General features: G+C 43.7%; 1 protein-coding gene across 1 annotated transcript in view; it reads left to right on the forward strand.

The window, feature by feature from the left end:
• Them7 (thioesterase superfamily member 7) overlaps positions 1 to 19,965 on the forward strand; it is a 238,012-nt gene extending 218,047 nt beyond the window's left edge. The window contains exon 3 of the mRNA XM_063284591.1: positions 19,330 to 19,965. Coding sequence (XP_063140661.1) covers positions 19,330 to 19,525 — 196 coding nt within the window. The 3' untranslated portion in view covers positions 19,526 to 19,965. The remainder of the gene's footprint in view (positions 1 to 19,329) is intronic.
• The last annotated feature ends 2,288 nt before the right edge of the window (positions 19,966 to 22,253 follow it).

Consider the following 22,253-nt stretch of genomic DNA (forward strand, 5'->3'; position numbering starts at 1 on the left):
ACAGAGTCTGAGTTTCAGTGTTTTCTTCCAAGTGAGCCTACTTCATCGGGGAACATGCCTTCCCTTTACCCTATGTCATGGCCAAGACCTGCACCCACATTCGGACAGACAGCAGAGCATCCCGAGGTCCTCCTGCAGGCTGCAAGGTGAAAGACTGCCGGGATGGCAGGCATTGCCATTGCGCCACCTGCTGGAAGATCGAAGAAACAAACTTAAGGTTAGGCAATAATCTCGCAATTTGTCATCGCGTTTTAATAATTCTCGTTTTTATTATTAGAAAGGTTTCACAGGCTTGTTTAAGACGATCTAAAACCTTTATGTAAGCGAAAAGAGCATAAAATTACCAATAATTCTTCCAACCAGCGATGACCATGTGCTCATGTCTCACAAACAAAATGTTTCAAGGTTTGCTTTTTTGAAATTTAGTATGTCTTAAATATGTTTCAAGTCATAAATTATGACATGTTGACGACTTTTTTTGGTGACACTGAGATCTCTTTACCGTAATTGTAGGGTCTCCACCTACCTGATAGCCAGAGTTCTCTGGTTTCCATCTCACCTGCCACAGCGTCTCCTTCCGGCCTCACCTTCTCCAAGCATAAACCAGAGATTCCCCTGTCTCTTCCTAGTGGACTCTGTCAGTCCTGCAGGGGAAGACAGAGCAATCTACCCCATGTGGAGAAGCACACAGAGGAGAGAACAAGCTAGTGCACCTGTTCTGCACTGGCCTTACTCCTTACACAGAAAAGCTGGCAGGGGTTGTCCCACGGATCCACAGAGAGGCCCCCAAACCCTTACAAGGATGTAACACTTTGTCAGCTTCTCTCAATGCACCTTAGATCATCAAACTTGGGGGGGGAACAAAAGATCATCAGCGGGTAGCATACCAACTCAGCTGGGTTGTGGCTGTCTATGAAGGAAACAGCTTCTCCAACTGCTCGACGCATCGGAGGATCTGGAGACGTGAGTTTGTGTTCCCACCTCCGACTATCTACTGGAGCTCAGTGGGTGCCCCGGGTGAACCAGCTTGGGTTCCCATGCCACATCTTTACCTTTCAAATGTTCTCCCTGCAACAGATGACTGACTGGGCAGCCACACTACTGTGAATGCTGGTATCACCTGAGGGTTTGTCGGCTGCAATAAAGAAGAAGGAATAGAAAGGAGTGCGAACGGAGGTGTTGGGGGGAGCTGTGCACGGCAGACCACGCGTTGTTTAAAGTGGGCAAGCTCTATTTTGTGAAGTATATTCTGATTTTTGTGGGGGATTCTTTTCCAATTAAATTCTCACCCAAACATCATTTTCTTATGTTGACGACATTTGAAAATGTTATAAATAAGACATCCCTGAGAAATGATGAGAACAGGGAAGGTAGTGCACACGTGCTCTCGGATAAGGTCATATTCATATTTTTATTCATTTTTAAAGATTTTAAAAATTTCTGTGTCTCTGTGTGCTTGCTTTAAAGGTTGTCAGACACTCTAGAGCTGAGCTGCAGGTACTTGCCAACTGTCTGATCCGGGTACTGAACTCGGGCCCTCCAGAAGAGCAGCAGTCTAACCCTGTCTCCAGCTCCCGGGATCTCTTATCTAACGACGTTTCATAACTACGCTATTGGATGCCCCTATCCGAATGCCCATAGAGGCTCCTCATTAGACACAGTTGTTATTAAACAGATCCAGTCTGCTGGGAGGAATCACCCTGAAGGAGATTGGTTCTCTTGGGAGGCACTGACGGATTCAACCTTTCTACAAGGTTTTATTGCTGCACATAAACTGGGGAGGGTGGCACACTCAAAGCATAACATACTTTTAAATCTAATGTTTTAAGCCTGGTATCAATAGAGTATAAACATGTGTGTGCCTGCCTGCACATGTATGTGAGCACATTCGACATGGTTCTCAAATGTAAGTCGTAATCACCTGCAGGGCTTGGTAAATGTGGTTTCCAATAAGCCAGCTTTGGGTGAGACCTACGAATTTGCACTTCTACTGAGTTCTGGGGATGCTGACACTGCTGTCTGGAGGCTTCATGAACGGCTGGGGTGCAGAATGGAAATAGAGATTAACATCTGCTCTTTCTTGAATGTTTTGAAATGTGTAACAGCATTTGATGCAATTTATTTTAACTGAACCCCACAGTCATTGCATCAGGCAGGTAAGAGCTATTGTGGACTTATTTGCTATTCTGACACAAGAACTGAGGCTTGGAGAGAGAAAATGGCTTACCAAATTCAGGTTACAACTGGCAGGAAATGAAACCAAACCTCAAACCTGGCTCCAGTACCTTTTGCATGACCGTATGATGTCTTGGGTGAAAGTAAAACCCAATAGTAGGGAAGAGAGAAATAGGGTGTATGTCAGGGTTTGGGAGGAGGTTCAAGGGAAGATGGGATGCGACAGAAGAATGAGAGAAAAATCTAAAACAGCAATGCCAGAAAGAGAATAGTTCAGGGAGACTATTGTGGGGTTGGCCTTGGTCAAACCTGTATTTCCACCATTTCTGCTACTCACCAGTTCTTGAACTTGAGGATATTTTAAAATATCTCTAGTATACAGTGATAATGCAGATTACAAGGCTTAACATAAAAGACCATTGTGATTAGTGAGAGAGTGTTAGCTGTTATGGTTTGGGTAGGAAGCGTCCCTCTCGGAGGCTCCCAGTGGTAACAAGGAGAAGTGACTAGATCCAGAGAGTAAAGCCGACCTCTTTAGTAGATTGACACAGTGACTCGTGCCATGCTCAATATGCTATTAGCAAATGGGGCCTCACTGGAGGAAGGATGGCTGGGGTGTGCCTTTAAGGAGTAAGTCTTACCTCTAGACTATTCTGTCTTTGGTTCCTGGCCGCTGTGATGTGAACAACCATGCCCTTCTGACATGACCACCCCCTCAACCCCTGCATTCGACAGCTATGTGACCTGAATTCTCTGAGACTGTGAGTGCAAATAAATCTCTGTTTCTTTAATCTGTTTTTCTCCTGCACTTTGTCACACAGGGAACACAAACCAAATCAAGATCACGGCTCCTAGTAAAGTCCACTTAAAAGTTAGCTGTTTAGTTCCACGATGTCCCTGACAATCCTTCAAGGTTTAGATGATGTATCTGTGATAGGCAGACTATGTTGCAGTAACAGATAAACTTTTTAGGTGGCTCATAAAATACAGGTTTATTTTCCCCTCACAGGGCAATTTAAAGTAAATTGTCTAAAGCTTGATTCTCCTCTAGCTTGACAGGTAGTTCTTGGGTGCACAGGGCCCAATCTGATGGTCTCCATTCTAACCACAGCCAAGAAGAGGCTAAGAGGGACCCAATGATGTAGCGACCACTCTTCTCTCAGCACATAAACCATATCACCAGGAAATCCGTGTAGGTCTGTGTATCGATAGCCAAAGAAGTAATGGATTCTGTAATTCCATATTGAAGAAGCAGAGGTAGGGAGAGTACAAACTCAAGGCACACCTTGGGCAGACAGAGCATTTCTGATGGAAAGTGGTCCACTTTGTTCTGAGCGCCACCCCTATCCGCAAATATACCAGCGGAGGCCAAGGTAGCAGTCACATGTACCACCCCCAAATGCCCGTGTTTTCTCCGTGAATGCTTTTTAAATATAAGATGAAGATTCCTGAGGGCTACAGGAGCCAGGCGCTTGCAAGTTTCATGAAGTTTCTATTTCGGAGCTCCCGTTCTTTGCAGGGGAGGTGCTCAGTGAACAATGAGTTTGGGAAGTCTACAGCGTTCTTATCCAGTCTGCTCTGCTCACTCTAACTGAGCTCTCTTTCCTTGAAGCCGTGGACAGCTGTTTTCAAATGAATATAGACAACAGGAAGTGCCTTCTGAGGGAAGTGAACACTAAAACCAACCACGCAAACAACCAAAAAAAAAAAAACAAAACAAAAAACAAAAACAAAAACACAACCAAATTCCTTTGGTTTGTGGACCTTACTACCTGTCTCCCTATGGCACTTCACAGATGAGTTTTGCGGTGGATGATGTTACTTGCCTTCCTATGTTCTGGCTTTCTTGTCCTTAAACACCAAACAGTTCCAAACCAGTACTAGATAGTGAGATAATGAGAGCCCGACTCTAAAGAGAGAAAAGGACACTGGGCAGTGGTGGCGCATGCCTTTATTCCCCAGCACTCGGTGAGTTCCAAACCTGTCTCAAAAAACAAACAAAACAAGAAAAGCGAGAAAGAAAAAGGGAGGAAGAAAAAAGGAGAGAGAGATGAAAGAGATGGGAGAGAAGGAGAGAAGGAGAGAAGGGGGAGGGGAAGGGAAAGGGAGGGAGAGGGAGAGGGAGGAAAAGAGCTAAAAATTGAACTCTGGACTCTGCCTCCTGCCATGGAACATTTCCTGAGTTTCCATAACATGGCCGCATGCAGTGGTCCCTCAGTGCAGTGGTCCTGTGACCATGGACTGTAACAGAAGTGTTGCGTGTGACCTTTGGAAATGCCACCTTTTTTTTTTTTTCTTGACCCCTTTCCTTGCTGGGATGTTCTAAAGTGGCTCGAGTCTGCCCTGTGTGGAGGGATCGGTTTGCTGAGAGCAATACGGTATCTAGATGGAAAGTGCTGCATTCTCTGGCCGGTCTTGTTTGAGACACTTTTCTGAGTAGGGAGGCTAGGAATGAAAAGAAAGGCTATGACACACAGGTTGGGCTAATCGTTGTTAATTCAGTTAGAAAATACAGCATCGTCTGAGATGTTTATAAGAAGTTCTTTAATTTGCTGACACTTTTTGCCTGGTTTACCATCAGAGGTCCAGTACTGGAAGCATAAAGAGTTTGCCATGCACTTTAGAAGGGAATCTTCGTCCATTTTTACCAGTCCTCACAGCACAAGCATTGACATGCTAGGCCTTCATGGGCCATTCTGCATTACAGCCACACCACAGCCAATGCCTCCAGAGCCATTGCTGATCACACAGCAGGGCATGGTCACGAATAGGGCAGGTTACTGGTTCTTTTCCTAATGAAAGCAGAATGAAACCAGCAATGCGCCCCCTGCCCCAGGTCATCATAAGATCTATTTCCTTTTCATCTCTTTCGATGCCAGTAATCATATTTAGTTTTCATATTAGCACAATGCACATATTCTTTATTCTTTGCTTTTATCCCTTGTTACAGAGAGAACATTACCACATGGCCATTCAGATTCTTGCACACTGTGTTCTCTTAATCGTCTTTATTTCAGACCATTACATAGCTATACTAGAATATATTTCCAGTCCTCTAGTCTCCAGTGAATACTATTTTTTCCATTGTCTCTTTTTGGTCATTGGAACATGAGGATGAACATCTTGTAGGTGTTTGTATACAATATGATTTTTATTAGACTAATTAGGTCTCAAGACCTAGGGTTAATGAGGATGTGTGTGTGTGTGTGTGTGTGTGTGTGCGCGCGCGCGCGCGCGCACGTGTGGTCTTTATAGTGGTGTGCACATGGGTGTGGCAGCCAGAGGTTGATGTTATGTGTCCTCCTCACTTAGTCTACACCCTATTTTGGGGGGGACACAGTCACTGGAAATGGAGCTCTCCGACTCGGCAGGACTAGCTGGCCAGTGAGCCCCGAGGAACCTATTGTCTCCACTGCTCTGGCATTAGAATTACAGGCATGTGTCACCAACCTGGCTTTTTAGGTCAGTTCTGGGGACTTGAACTCAGGTCTTCATGCTTGTGCGACAAGCACTTTACAAACGGAACCGTCTCCCCACCTGCTAGAGGATTTAACTACAGCTGCTTCTACTGCTTCCCAGGTATATGCTGATGGCATCGGCGTCTCATGATTTCATCTGACTGGGCCTCTCAGTCAGGTGTGCAGAGCAACTATCGCCTGGTTTACATTAGACAGTAAGAGTATTTTAACGGAACCTGCTCTGAAGTATTCACGGGTTTTTGTTTTCATCCTCTAGCATTGCGAGCGGTTAAAAACACAGCCTGGAGAGATGGCAGCTCTCTTTCAGAAAATGAATAGATAATTTATTCTAATGAGGTGAGGTAGCTGTTTTCAATTATTACCTTCTACAAACCACTAATGAAATGAAGTCAGTGTACATCTTTAAATAACCTTTAATATTTGTACAAGTAAATACCTTCATTGACGATAATGGAAATTGTCAAAAATTCTCATTTTCTCACTGTTTAGCTCGCCCACAATGGCTGTCAGCCGAGTGATAGGACGCAGGGCAGAGCTAATTGTTTCATGAGGAGACGGTGCTTCAAAGGGAAGGGAGAGGAGGTGCAGACACTAATGAAGTTTATTACTGGAACACGAAATGAGGATTGTGACAAGAGACACTGGTGGCAGTGACATGTAGTTAGAATGTTAAATCTTGAGATGGCGCTGGCTGAATCACAGAGATAGAAATATGGAGAAGTGTAGACGAATGAATAGCCCTACACTGAGACAGACCAGACATAGCTTGTCTGGCTAGAAAGAGCAGAAAAAAAAGTTCATGAGCAAACAAATAGGAACCAGGGACACAGAGAACAGATCAGCCTGTAAACGAATCTGCCTGCCTTTGGCATATCCGAACGATGGAGTCGTGTCTTCCAATGTCTATTCTCAAAAGTATGATTGGAAGAGCTGGGTCACAATTATGCCAAGATCTGAAGGTTTGACATATCTCCCCAGGGATTCATAGCTACTTTTGAGTGGGGGAAAGAATAGGGAGAGAGAAGTAGGAAAGACAAGGTGAATGGAAAAGAGCCTCCCCCAACACCAGTCCTCATGACCACTCAGAATTGCTCCTTTTTCCAAACTCTGAAGAGAATCGGTGGATGAAACATATAAAGCACCCATTCTCTTAAAGTACATTCTGGTAAGGTTGAGGACACCACAAAGCAAAAGTTGGGTGTAGGGGCACACACTTGCAACCCTGAAACTTGGAGGGCCTGAGGAGAGAGAATAAAGAGCTGGAAGCTAGCCTTGGCTACACAGTGAGACTCTGAAGAGCCACGGAGGAAAATGGGGAATCTCGGCTACCTCTAGACACTATGCAATGCATTCTGTAACAGTATGAGGGGAAAGGTATTTGGGAAGTGATCATTTTTTAAAGTGTATGGTAATTTTATATAAAGATAGATAATTTCCACTGGAGCTGATATCTATGTCCCCTGCCCTTATATCTGAGTAGCATGGCTCATGTAGCTTTCTTGGAAGAAAGAGGTAGAGAGGAAGTGACTCTCACTTAGAAAACATCATACATGCATTCTAGGGTCTTTGGCTGAATGTAAGGTGGCCAGCTGTCAGGGGACAGCATGTGGAGAGAGCATGCTGAAGAAATGCATAGTGAATGGAGATGTTCTGAGGAGCCAGCACAGCTGTTGGAGTCTTTTCAGCTTGGGCACGAGATATGTGTACATCAGAATATAGCCTTCAAGATGCTCACTGAATGGGGACCCCATAGAACATCCAAACGCACATAATTTCTTTGCTCGAGCCCTTGTCTTGGTTTGTCAGAACCTAGGTCACCTAAATTATTATCCTTGCCTTAAGCTACTGCGTGTGGGGTAATCTGTTACACAGCCTCAAAGAACTGGACCTGTGATGTATAAGACGGCTGCTTGGAAGAAGTACCAGTGCTGATGGCCTGGGTTATGATGGCAACAACGAAGAAACCATTCGAAGTGAAGACGATTAGAAATTCACAGGAAAAAGGCACATCCTGGCACTGATGTTGAACACAGTGGGGATGTCATGTAGCAGGAACTTAAGTTAGAAGGATGTGTGGGTGGAGGGGACTCAGTCGAGAACCCCTCCACAATGATGCTGAGAGTGGCCACAATCCTCTCCCAAGTTCAGGATTGGAACCTTGGGGTAGTCTGAACGCATTTTGCATTCTGTCCTAGTGGCGTGGCTAATGGCAAAGGAATTTTCCACATTTCATTTTATACCACTAAAGTCCAAGAGCAAAAGGGGATGAGTGTTTGGACATTGCTACCTTCCTCAAATACAGGATGATTGAACACATCTCTGTTTAGAAGCACCTTAAGGAACTTTCCCAATGATATTAATACTTTCAAATGATATTAAACATAACTACACTATACGGACATGTGTTAAAAGCACCAGACAATTCCACTGATGCCTTTGAACTCGAAAAGTTGCCTGTTGTTTCTGCCTTTTAAGAATGGATTGTCTTCATTGGCGGCCATTGTGAAATCCAAGAACCAAAAATATTGAGTGAAATTATGGAAAGTAGAAGGAAGCAGTCTGAATCTGCATCCTTGACCATTTTAGATGCCCTGACTATAGAGGAAGGATGCTTTGGTGGACAAGACAGTGAATGACAACTCCTCCCAATGCAGGCAGGCATGGGTTATCCTCAAGGCATTAGACAAAGCCCTGACAGCGTGGTGGCATTTGCTCATAATCCCAGCACTCGGGAGTCCGAGACAGGAGAAGTACAACTTGTCGGCCAGTCTGGACTACACAGTGAGATCCTGTCTCAAAATAGAAATGAGAAGAAATGAAAGATAATAAACCCATTCCGTACCTTTATTCCTGTGGTTTGTTCAGAAAGAGCCAAGCCACGGGAATAAAGAGCTCCGGTGATAGTCTGTAGGCAGATAAAGGAATGCAAGACTTGTCTTTCTTATATTTAAGAAGGTCCCCAAGGACACACACTGGCTGACTTTGAATGGCTCAGCTGCCTTCTTTGGCCAGTGTTTGTGAGGGCTTCTGTCTGTCAGATGCTGAGCAGGCAAACAGGGCTGGGTAATGTTAGGCAGAAAGAAACGGTAGCCCCTTCTCGATCAGAATTAAGCGTGGTCTAGGAGGAGAACTCACCAGTGTGCAGACACTTGCCCTGTGTTTGTAAGGTACAGCTTCTCAAGGTACACCTTGGTCTTTTCTCAAGGCCCTGCTGAAAATGTTAAACTATGCTTTATATAGTTTTAACTTTCCAAACTGTATTTCTTTTAAGAGGCTGGATCTCACGTGGCTTGAATCTCTAAGAGTCACATTTCTGAGGCAAATAATATCCAGAGAAGTCAGGCAAGTTTCCTCAGAATGCAAGGCAGCTGGGGACCCTTCCAGTCTGTCCTGTACAGCTCAAGGAGCAGAGCCAGCACTCAGGGTTGTTCTCAGGGAGGAGGTGATTTTGTTGTTGATTTGGATCTGGTCGAGTTTTCTGGTCTCCACTTCCTTTAAATTCCAAGTATTGATTTTGAATCTTGTTGGAAAATGTATACTCATGGGTGAAAGCAACTGTTAGGAAGGAAAAGGTGGTCATCCTGGGTGGGGCAGGGAAGGGGTGGAGAGAGTATGAGTAAGAAGCTCTGTGTGAGTCCGTTGCTCTCAAATGGTAGGCAGCTGCCACCTGGATGAGAGAGATCTCCGGTCAGGGACTCATCATGTTAGGACTCTGACCTCCAGCCTCCAGGAGGTTTGAGAAATGTGCCCCTTGTTGACAAAGAAACAAGTGGTTTTAGTTTACAACATTTAGTTTTAGCAACCTGAACTGGCTAAGTCATCAGGTAACAGCAGTTCTATTCCCGAGTTTTATGTTTACATTAAAACTTGCTCATGTGTGGGATGATGTTATACAGGTGAGGCAGGTACAAGACAGAATGAGGCCTGTCATTGGACGAGAAGGAAGGATAGGTGGGAGAAAAGTTTAAGGGAAGAGACTGGGACGGAAAGGCCGGGAGACTGGAAGAGGTTGTAGAGAAGCCGCAGGGAGAACACGGAAGCTGACATTAAGATTCCCCTCTGTTTATTTACAGGTTGTTATGAGTATTCTTAAGGGATGGATACGTATGGGGCTTTGTATGTCTAGGTGGGCAATTATATCTTATCAGTTGGATCAGAGGTTATTGTGTTGTGTGTTCCTTCATGTGGAGAATTGAGTTTGGGAGAGTGTGTGGCGGCAGAGACACTGGGCCACCACAGAGTTGGGATGTGTGCTTCTGGCAAGACATCTACTACTTCGGTGCTGGATCTAGTGGGAGTAAAAGAAAACTATTTAATACAATTTTAGGACAATACTCTGCAGCAAATTTATTCATCATAATCTGAAGGTGGAAGCAACCCCAACATTTACCAGCTGGGAAAGAGCTAGATGCTGTACAGTGGAAATACACTAAGTGATAAAAAGAAGTTTATGGAGTTGTCTGTTTGTTTATTTTTCTGAGGCAGGCTTTTTCTTTGTGTAACCCTGGCTGTCCTGGAACTCACTCCTTAGACCAGGCTGGCCTCAAACTCACAGAGATTCACTTGCAACAGCTTCCCAAGTGCTTGGATTAAAGGTGGGATTAAAGGCCCCACCACATCTGTCTGAGAGTGAGGTTCTAACTCATGCTACCTCATGGACGAACCTTGAGAATATTATAGCGTGTGTAAGACATTAGTCACAAAAAAACTCTACATATTACATGAAATATTTGGAGTAGGCAAATATTTAGATTAGGTCAGTATGTGCCTAGGGCTAGGGCACGTGTATCAAGATTGCTAGGAATTGCGGGGTCTCTCCCTCCCTCCCTTCCTTCCTTCCTTCCTTCCTTCTTTCCTTCCTTCCTTCCTTCTTCCTTCCTTCCTTTCTTTCTTTCTTTTTAAAATGTTCTAAAATTGATTTGGTTATGGTTGTGTAGCTTTGTAAACATGCTAACAGTTGTCAGTTGTATTCTTTTTCCAGTGCCACTAGAGATCAGATAGAGGACTTCACGCATGCTGACCAGGAACTCTCTCACTGAGTTACATTCCTCACTGGTACTGGATCATACAGTTTAAATGAGTGAACTTTACAACATGAAAATCATATCTGAATAAAGTTGTTAAAGAGACAACAAGAAAAGCTGACAGATGGAAATGTGTGCTGGCTTGAATGAGAAATGTCTCCCCATAGGCGCTGATATTTGAACACTTGCCTCTCAGTTACTGCCTTGGTCATGATGTTTTATCACTGCAATAGATAGGAATTAATGCAGGTGCAAAGGAAACTAACTAGAGTCAGTTGGCAGGGTCATTCAACCTCAGGGAACTTACATAAACAGACAATATCTTCACATGAGGGCTGAGGAGATGGCTCAGTGATAAAGTGCTTGCTGCACAAGCATGAAGACCCAAATTCAGTTCCTAGTTTCCATGTCAACATGTCAAGCAGCTAAGCATAGCTGCAAGGTATGCCTTCAACCTCTGGCCTGGGGTAGATGGTGTGTGGTCAGGAAGATCCCTGGGGTTTCCTGAATTCCAGTCTAGACACAACAGCAAGAACTGGGTTAAGAGAGAGACACATCTCAAAGAAATAAAATGGAGGGTGATAGAGCAGGTCACCCAGTGTCTCCCTCTTGCTTCTGCTTGAGTGCGTATGGGTGTGTGCTCCCTGAAATGGATGTGTACACACATGCCCCCCAAATAAAAGCAAGCACACACATCTAACTATGACCTTTACCTTTCTTTTTGGGGGCCACATACTCCAGCTTCGACAATAATTTTCAAAAATAAGCGTTATAGATTCCTGGGAGTTTCCATTGCCCTAGGTTTCTAGCTTACCCCAGAGATGTTCCCCACCAACCAGTTCCAGTTGTCTTTCCCTTTATGCTCTCCTGTCCTCTCCCAACTTCATTCCTCCTGGCTCTTCTCCACCTCCTCTCCCACCCAGTTCCCTCTCCGTTCACTCCCCATGTATTTTTATTTCCCCCTGGGAATGCTTTCCCTCTTTTTTAGTTTCTTTGGGTCTGTGGGTTGTAGCATGATTAATTATCCTGTACTTTATGGCTAATATCCACTTATAAGTGAGTACATACCATGTTTGTCTTTCTGGGTCTGAGTTACCTCACTCAGGATGATATTTTCTAGTTCCATCCATTTGTCTGCAAACTTCATGTTTTTGTTTTTAATAGCTGAACAGTACTCCTTTGTGTAAATGTTCCCCATTAAAGATACTCTGCTATTCTTGCAGACAGGAACCTAGCATAACCGTCTCCTGAGAGGCTTCATCCTTCCAGCGATTGATAGGAACAGATGTAGAGACCCACAGCCAAATATCATGCAGTCTTGGGGAATCCTATGGAAATTGGGGAGGCCTTGGAAGAAGCTAAAGAGGTCAAAGACACCACAAGAAAACCCACAGAATCAACTAACCTCGGCCCATAGGGGCTCATAGAGACTGAACCACCAGAAAGCATGCATGGGACAGACCTAGGCCCTCTGGACACAGGTAACAGTTGTGCAGCTTGATCTTCATATGGGACTCATAACAGCAAGAGCAGGGGCTGTCTCTGACTCCATTGTCTGACTTTGGATTGCTTTCCCCTAACTGGGCTGCCTTGCCTAGCTACAATAGGAGCTGTGCCTAGTCCTACTGCAACTTGATAAGCCAAGGTGGGTTAATATCCATGGGAAGCTTCCCCTTTTTTGAGGAGAAATGGAGGACAGGAGGATAGAGGGGAGGAGAGAGGAAGAGGAAGAGGAAAAGGAAGGGACTAGGAGCAGAGATGGGAAGCTGTAATCAGGATTTAAAGTAAGTAAAATAATTAATAAAAATCAGAAAAAATGGTTATTTAATAAAATATAGAGCTAGGCATGGTGGCATATGCTTTTAATCCCATCACTCAGGAGGTGAATGCAGGTAGATTTCTGTGGGTTTAAGGCCAGCCTGGTCTACATAGTAAGTTCCAGAACATACAAAGAAAAACCTGTTTCAAAGAAAAACCCATATATGTATACACACACACACACACACGATTTTACTCTATTATTTGGAGAATATATTTATTATTTTGATATATTAATATATTAATAACATATCTATTATTTAGAACATATACAATTTTTCTGGTGGTGGTAGGGACATGTAGAGGAGATTCAAGTCATTTCCTCTGCTCATCCCAAACTAGACTCTAGGGCATTGCTCATGTTACAGCAGACTCTCAGACCACAAAGAACTCACCGTATGAAGCACTTTCAGTAAGGATGAAATTAATTCTGTCACCATTGTGTATCCGGTTCCTTTAAAAATGTAGTTTTGAGGACCTAGAGAGATGACTCAGTGGTTAAGATTACTGGCTGCTCTTCCAGAGGGTAGGGAATTTGATTCCCAGCAACCACATGGTGCCTCACAACTATTTAACTCCAGTCCCAGGGTATCCAACACTCTCTCTGGCCTCTGTGGGCGCCACACACACAAGATGCATAGACATACATGCAGAGAAAACATGGGTACACATAAAATAAACATTAAAAACACAAAGTAATTTTCCACTTCCAATTTAAAATCTTTTATGTGTATTAGTCATTGTTATTGTTTACTTCTCACTTTCAGATTCAGGGATATTAATAATCAGTAGTCAATTAATTAGATGACAGAGTACAAATGAGAAGTTTAGTTGTGTTAATTACCAAAAAGAAGTCACTTATTTTCTCACTTTTAGTCAATGGAATTTCTCCTTTGACATGAGGATTTGTGCTATTGTCAGTCATTATTGTCAATGGTTAGAAAGAAACTTAGTAAAGATTGAGGAGATTTTAAAATACTTTTTTTTTTTGCCAAAGAGAATTCAGAATTTCTAGCCCCTGGGAGAGGTCCTGACTGCGTGCGCACATGTAGACACATGCAAGTATCATGCATGCAAGCATGTGGTTTTTTGGGTGTGTGCTTAAGTGTGGGAGTCAGAGGTCACTCTTGGATGTTGTTTCTCAGGAAACCACACACTTTGTTTTTAGAAACAGAGTCTTTCCATGGGCTCTGAAGCTGGACGATTAGGCTAAGGTAGCTGTCCAGCAAACTCTAGAAGCCTCCAGCAGTGGAACTCCAGATGTGCACCACCATGACTGTCTTTTTGTATGAGTGCCCAGAGTCAAACTCAGGTGTCACAGTGATATGGCGAGCACTGTCCTGGCCAGACTATTTCCTTAGTCTCTAAAGAACATGGCTTTTGATCTGCTGTCCTAGACACGCCTGCTATTGCTTGCCTGTTCTAAGGCACACCTATCCAGTGATCCATAATTTGGTCTGTCCCTAAACAGAGTCAGTATTAGACCATCAGATCGGCAATGCTAGGAATGTGACCAAGAAGCAGATGCTGGTAGTGAATGGTGGAAATGAGGATCCAAGGTAGATACCATGTTGGAGCTTGAAAAGAGAAAGCAGGAGAAATAGCCAAAAAAAGAAGGAGAAAGGCTGTGCTGGTTGGTTTTATGTCAAATGGACAGTCTAGAGTCTCATCTTGGAAGAGGGAACCTTGATTGAGAAAATGTTCCCACCAGATAACCTGTGGTCAAGCCTGTGGTCTATTTTCTTGATAGATAATTGGTGTGGGAGAGCCTACCTTACTGCAGGCAGTGCTGCCCTTGCAGTGCTGCCCCTGGATACTATAAGAAAGCAGGATGGACAATCCATGGCGAGCAAGCCACTTAGCAGCACTCCTCTATGGCTTCTGCTTCAATTCCTATCTTCAGTTCCTGCACTGATTAAGGTCCTTCTGTGATAGACTGCCTCCTGAAGTATAAGACGGAATGAACCCTTTCCTCCACAAGCTGCTTTTGGTGGTGGTATTTATTATAGCAGCTGAAACCCTCACTAGGACAGAAGCCCACAGAGCAGCATAGGCAACAGGAGGCCATGTGCTCTACAGAGACAGAGAGTGTTTGAGCCTCGGCTTTCCTGCTCCAGCTCATTTGGAGCAGCGTTGTAGTTTGGTTGCCGATGTGGTTTACTGAAGCCTCTGAGTGTTTATACCAAGCTTCGCTCATACTATCATTGATCAAATATGAACGTGTTTCTGCTTCTTACACACACACACACACACACACACACACACACACAAACATGTATACACAATACACACACATATATAAGTACACATATATACATACACACATACATATGCATACACACAGGTATGTGAATATATACATATACACATACACACATACAAACATATACATATGGTACAAAATGGCATTTTCTGGGCCAGATGTAGCCATTGCAATCTTGAACTCTCAGCAGCTGCAGATGCCTACGCTGGCTGTGTCCAAGAATGAGGCTATCAAAGGTCAGGCACCAATGGCTGAGGAATTTGGGGTTCTACCCCTCACTGTTGAACTGTGCTACTGATTATTTCAGGCAGTGGGGAACCACTGCCTTCACTTGTGCGCCCACCAGACTCCATTGAAGACTCCAAATTCAGTGGTCCCACAGAAGGCCCTATTTAAATGGGTCACAGAACCAACTCAAAGCTCATAGCACCAGAGAAGGGGACGGGGAGGGACTGACAGGGATGGAGGGCTGTAAGAGAGAGTGTGGGGAGAGAGTCATTGGGATGCATGCTATATGTTCATAAGATAGTCGAACAACAAACTCAATTAAAAAGGTTTAAAAAATTCAAAGGTGGTGGAGTAATTGTGGGCTTGTGTAAAACCTCTGCTCTCTGCCTTCTAGAACTGGGAAAGAAGCAGATGATTGTCCCTGATCAAATGCGCTCAGGGAGTCCCAGCTTCCTGGTGTTTATGTTACTAAAATATTTGCTTAATTGGACTGAAATCGGTAAAGTGTATGCAGACACTTTGAAACTGCGAAACACGTTGCTGGTGGGGAGCAAAGGGGATTATTAATAATCTGATTAAGATTTTATGATGTTCCCATTACTCATTTTTATGTATCTGCCACAATGAATAAAACCAAGAGAAACTGCTCCAAAACACTGAAGTTTGGGGAATTTCTGCTTCTCCATCTGGACAGCTTCAGCATTAACTCTCTCCAAAGCAAAACGGAAACTTCAGGCAGCTCCTATCCAGCTCTTGCTGGTCCCAGCAGAGACAGTGTGTTCGTTCATTTAGCATAGAGCTCTTGGGGCCAGGGAGGGAACAGGCATTTTTATCACTGCAAACCCTCTGGATCTGGTTGGAGCTTGAGCCACAAAAGAAAGTGGAAGACTCAGTTTGCAGTGTCACAGGCCCTTGGTAGCCCCTGGGATTGAGAAAGTATATAAACCTCCTGCTACTGAAGATATGACACGGACGGTATTAAGTTGTCTAGGTTATCTCACTGGGAAATTTCATGGGTCACTGGGAGTTTACATGTGAAACTTCCAGGCCCCATACAATAAAACAGAGGAAAAAAGAAGACACAGACAATTCAAGAATTAAAACAGGTCGTGGGGATACGAACATGTAACTCTTTCCTTTGTGGTGTGGCTCTCTACCACATCCAAACTCTCAGTGGATCTGCATCCCCGGAAGACAAAATTCTAGCCTCAGAAATGCATCACAAAGAACACGTACTCACTCAAATGGTGTCTGGCTGGTGAGAGGCCTGAGGTGTGGACTGTGGCCCCTTTCAGCTCACACTGCCATGCACTGACTTGAGCACAGTCCAGGGTTAAGGTCCCTGCCACCAACCACCCTGTTCACATTTTAAAACACAAACACACTTGTCAGCTAGGGTGGGGGGCACGGATCACCTTTAAAATGTCTGCAAACCTCACCCCGTCTTTGCTACAACCTCCTGGGTTTTAATTACTCCCCGAGAGTAAGAGTCATCTCAGGATCCTCCGGTGACATTTCCCAGTTTCCCGTCGGCTCACTTATGAGAGACAAATGGGCTGGCTAGTGTCCCTCTAGATTGAGTTTTTCATGAAGTCATTACTTCTGTCATAGGGAGTATTTTCAAATTGAAAAATCTGAAACAATAAATGATGGTGGAGCAGTTAATAACTGTTAAGAAATCACATTTGGAAAATTGCATTTAAGCAATAACCTTTCTCCCTGTAATTAAATGACAGAAAGGTCCTGGTTTTAATTAAGTCAGCAATTTATAGTTATGAAGCTATACTTCACTATGCAGATTAGCAGATGATAGGTCACAGAACACCCTGAGTGCATTTTGAGTGGGCCTGATATGGTAATTACTCCACTGTTCAGTGGTGACCACATTGAACCGTATCTCTAGATGAAACAATTTTCTTTTCCTTGCTCCGTGATGTATAACTAGGCTGAGTAAATGTACCACGAGCACTGCCTTGCGCATCTTTAAATTAAAATGGATTTTAAATGAGGGGGCACGAGCGGAGGGAGCGTGTTCAAAGAGCGGCGCCAGGAGTGAATGGGCCGCTAGTCAGTGCCGGCGAGCAGAGAATATATCATTGTTTTACAGGGCTTTCTATCTTGTGCCTGAATGTTGGCTGCAGATTTATGAGGAAGTAAAATGCTAATGTTAGTGTATTTATAAACATATGATGGGGGTTTCATCTATAATTTATTTGCTGGCCCTCCGCTCTGCCTCCTAGGGAAGGAAAATAAAATGCTGTGTTGGACAGCCGAAGGGTCATTAATATGGTTTTCACATTTTATTTAACTAAGCCGGGCTCATATTACACGTTGATGATCACATTGTGAGATGTGTTCTGAAATGCTTATTGTATCTTGTCTCCTGTCTCCCTCATCCTGGGGTTGTCACCAAACAACTTCTGAAACCTAAGAGGGATCACTGGTGAGGAACTATGGGGATAGGAGGATGGGGCTGGAGGGAATAAGGAGAAGCTCCCCCACCGATCATGTTCTCTTTTGCTTTCACTCTTAAAGTTTCACAAACCTCAGAACTCCCAGGGACAACTTATTTTCAGGGATTCAATTTTGTCTTTAAATTCCTGTTTGCTCATTAAAACACATCACCATCCAAATTCTAGGACAGAAGAGGCTGCCGAAAAAAAAAAAGAAAGAAACACATTCAAACTCACATCCAGGGGTTGGGGAGATGGCTCTGTGGATAATGCCTGTGTCTCAGTTCTGAGGAGGGAGGCAGGGGGATTCCAGGGTGTGCTGGTTAGACAGCCTAGCCAGAATGGTGAGGCCCAGGTTCAATGAGAGATCCTGTCTCAAAAAATAAAGATGGCAGGTGATAGAGTAAGACACCCAAAGCCCAATTCTGCCTTCCACAGGCACCTGCACCCACATGTACACATGTATATAAGCACACAAGTATGTACAGCAGACACACACACACACACACACACACACACACACACACACACACACACCAAAGCAAAAACCTACCATCCAAACCAGGCTCCCCCAATGCAGCACAGGGGGATGAGGATACAAAACATTCTCTAACCAGAATACTGACAAATGGCTGTGATACTCCAGGCCAGGAGTTTGAGTGGCTCAGCTCAGAAACTCAGGATTTAGCCCTTCTGTTTCCCCATTGCCCACACGTGAAGAGGTGCAACAAGTCAGATGTGAACTACTCAGTTACTTCATGTGTCACACTGATAGCCAAACCATATTCTAAAATCTAAGATATTCCCAAGTCAGGAATGTCTCTTTTAGCACAAGGTGAAAGGGAATATATATACCTGTAATCCTAGCACTTGGGAGGATTGTGAGTTCAAGACCAGTCTAAGATATATATAGGGAGATCCTGTCTCAATGAAAACAACAAAAATCTTCTTTAAAATACCTTGCATCTCCTTTTGGGGTGGTGGTGGGAGATATAAATGAATTCTGCACTTACCCTCTCCTGCATTTTTTAGAATTTTATGAATAAAGATTTTTATAATTCCAGAAAAATGATCAGTTTTGTATTAAAAACACACAGTGGAGTACTCTAAAGAGCACCTTGTGGATCAATTCAGATCTCACATCCTGTAAGTAGCTGCAGTTGGTCCCAACAGTGTCTGTGTCTAGAGCAGTGCTTCTCAACCTGTGGTTTGTAAACTCTTTGAAGGTCAACAGCTGTTTCTCAGGGATCTTCTGAAACCATCAGAAAACACAGATGTTTACATTATGTTTCATAACAGTAGCAAAATTACAGTTATGAAGTAGCAACAAAAATAATTTTATGACTGGGGGTCACCACAAGATGAGGGTCACAGCATTAGGAAGGTTGAGAGCCACTGCTGTAGAGCTACACATGGGAAGAAATATGTTCTCAGCCTCTTTGGATGAGCCTTGGAGTGACTCAGGTTTCCTACCGTCAACTCTGATTGGAATTCTGCAGCAAAGATCTGAACTGTATTCCAATGCTACCACCCCTTCACTGCTCTGGATTGTCTGAGATAATGAAGAGAAAACTACAGTTCAGCAAAAACAAAGACAAAAACAAAAAACCGAAACCACACAGCTGTTCCTCACGTGAAGCAGTGTTCTTTTTTTTTTTTTTTGTTCTTTTTTTCGGAGCTGGGGACCGAACCCAGGGCCTTGCACTTCCTAGGCAAGCGCTCTACCACTGAGCTAAATCCCCAACCCCGTGAAGCAGTGTTCTTAAAGGAGAATTCTTTGCATTGTTCTGTTGATTGTAACCTCCTCTCCTTCCAAGTACACCTCTCTACCAACTCTTAATTTCCTGCTTGTTGCTTAGCCATGGTATATGTCCTTTCCTTTGTCACAGTACCCAGAATGCTCTGCTGGACTCAGAAGACATCACTCCTAGGACCCCAGAGAATTCTTCTGAGAGGAACCCTGCTCTCAACTCCAAACCAACCATGTCCTTTATTTCATGCCTCCGCGTGGACGCCACAAAGCCCTGCGCTGAGGAGATGGGCTGTCTGCATAGAAGTACTGTGAGATTTGCGGGACAAAAATGATTCTTTGATGGATTTTACTGACTCTCTGAGAGTCTTTGGAAGAAAACTCACTCTTCGATTTTTCTATTTACTGTATCTTAGACTCTAAAAGAAATATGAAAGTTAGAATTATCTCTGTCCCTGTTGCCAGGTTCAGCTGCAGATTGGAAAGACCACCAGCCGAAACGAAAGGCCTGGTAAGACTTCCCTTAGAATTCTTTCATATGGGTGAGGTTCTGCTAGAGCCCAGACCTCTAGATCTGGGTTTCTGGGCCACTAGGCAGAGAGCAGTGCTGGCCAGTGGAGGGAAGATAAGAAAGCTGTCCTCGCTTGAACAGAGACCTGGGCCTGTGCTTTCAGAAATGGGTTTCTTTTACTTACAAAATAAAATAGCATTTGTCAAGGCTTGCTGGAGATGTATTTATGTGGGGGAAAGGGTAAGAAAATATATTTCAAAGAGATTCTTTTTGTTCAGTGTTTTCTTGAAAACTCTTCCTCACCTGGGTCATCTGACCTAGAGGAAAAATGTTTGTGACTGAGATTCTCAGTTAGGGGAGAGAGAGACCAGGGTCTCCTCCATCTGGGAGATACTGAGGCTCCAACTAGTTTTAAGATGAAGGTTTCATACAAACAAGTGAATTGCAGGAGTAAAGTGTAATTGCCCCCAAGTCCTCACCCACACAGCTTCCTGTGGCTGGTTAAACTCTTGCTGTTTCCTATGTGCTGTGCCAGGGGGACAGAGCTATCAGAATGGATGGAGTTGGTCCCCCAACAGAACATCCTCAGACACTAGAGGTGGAGTAGGTCAGAGAGGAAGTAAAATGAATGTATAAAAAAAAACCACATAATGTTATAGCAAAGAACTTAACAGCAAAGCTCCAAGGGAAAAGGTTTGAGAGCAAGTTCTTTCTAGTACCCCGCTAGGCTGTGTGACTTTGGAAAAGTCACTTAACTACTTGGCTGCATCCTCTCGTCACCAAAGTGAAGATAATAAGAAGGGTATCTCTCTCATAGGATCAGTAGGAAGGCATAATTTGTAGCTCTAAACCTTATGGTGTTTATTAAATATTCAGATGTTAGATACTATAGGGTATGGGTCACACATTAGTGGAGAAATACACAAAACATTGTGTGGTAATACAGAGGATGGGCAGGCATCTGACTCAGCCTGAAGGATGGAGAGATGGTTTTTCAGAGAGCTTTCTTTAGCATTAGATTAGAGGGTCGATCAAGTATGGAACTGGGTGAAGGAGTAGTGGGCAGTTCAAAGACAAACTAGATGCCTCCTGGGATCCCTCTCCTGAACTCCAACCAGTTTCAGCTTATGTGGTCCTTACTGGTAGTGACTGATACTAAGGTTAATGCCTTGAGGGATTGGAAGCAAAGTCCTTGGTGGGGGTTGCTGACAAAAAAATCAATTTCAGAGTTCTTGCCTTCACTTCATGGGGAAGGTTGGTTCCTTGGGACCTCCAGAGCTGATTTACTCAGTCCCACCCAGTGGAAGAATTCTGAGCCTTTGCTGACACAATGCAATTCCTCATACTCACAGAAAACAACGTGAGACAACTTCCTGCCCTGTGCGACTCTGCAGGAACTTTCCCTAAATATTTGCCAAGTCAAAGAGAAGCTTAACTTCCTGGTCTTGTAGAATACCCCCATGAGTTATTATCAAGTGGAAACGTATGTAATTAAGGTGGGTGGAAGGCGTGAATTGAATTATGATAAAACTCATGCTTGCTGATGTGTTTGATGACAGTGGAGGAAATCATAAAGGGGAAGATGATGAATTTCTGTCTTTTCTTTGGGAATAACTGACTTAGAATCAATGTGATGAAAAATTGCCAAGTGAACGCAGAATGGCGGAGGGGATGGGCAAGTTTCTGATGGAAATGTACTAGTTGATCATGCAAACACACTTTCAAAGTTCTTGTTCTGGGGGAGGCACCACCCCAATGGATTACTCAGTGAACGGCTATGTTCACACTGATTTCCTACTAAGAAACTTCCGGTAGCTTTTCCTCATTTCCTACAGAATGAAGTTTAAAAATCAGAGCACAGCATCCAACTGGCCCCAGTGTCACTCAATGACTCCATGCCTTGCTCTCTCTAATTCTCACTGATTGACAATCAGCCTCACGTCAAGAACTCCACTCACCCTTTCTTAACTATAGTATGTTCTTGCCCTGGCTAGCACATGCCTCCAACCCCGCTCAAGCCCTAGTAAAATACCTTCTTCCAGAGAAACTTTTTAATGCCAGGATTGATGCTGTAGTTTTTTTTTTTTTCCAGTTCGCAATACTACATGTATTGTACCCAAAATGTGTTACTTCAATTTCTAATGGAGGTGTTTCCCCCATCCCATTATTTATCATGGAAACTCTTTGACAGTGGGAGTTATATCTCATATATTTTTGTAACTCTTATATCACTTGACATGATCCTTTGTACAATGTTGGTTTCAAAAATCAGTTTCTTGCTAAATAAGGTGGTTCATGCCTATAACCCCAGTACTCAGGTGACCGAGGTAGGAAGATTGTTACAAGTGTGAGGCTGTCCTGGGCTACATAGAAAGTTCTGGGATAGCCTGAGCTATAGAGCCAAAAATCTTTCTCCAAAGCAAAGAAGCAAAGAAATAAAAGTTTTTATCTTTGCTTTGGCTAGCAGGCAATGCAAAACCCAGTTTTGGGTTCAATCGCTTTTCATTTTTTTCTCTGGTACAATAAATTCCTTCCTTCCTTCTTTCCTTCTT

Source organism: Rattus norvegicus, chromosome 3 (genome assembly GCF_036323735.1).
Source record: "Rattus norvegicus strain BN/NHsdMcwi chromosome 3, GRCr8, whole genome shotgun sequence".
In the NCBI taxonomy this organism is placed as follows: domain Eukaryota; kingdom Metazoa; phylum Chordata; class Mammalia; order Rodentia; family Muridae; genus Rattus; species Rattus norvegicus.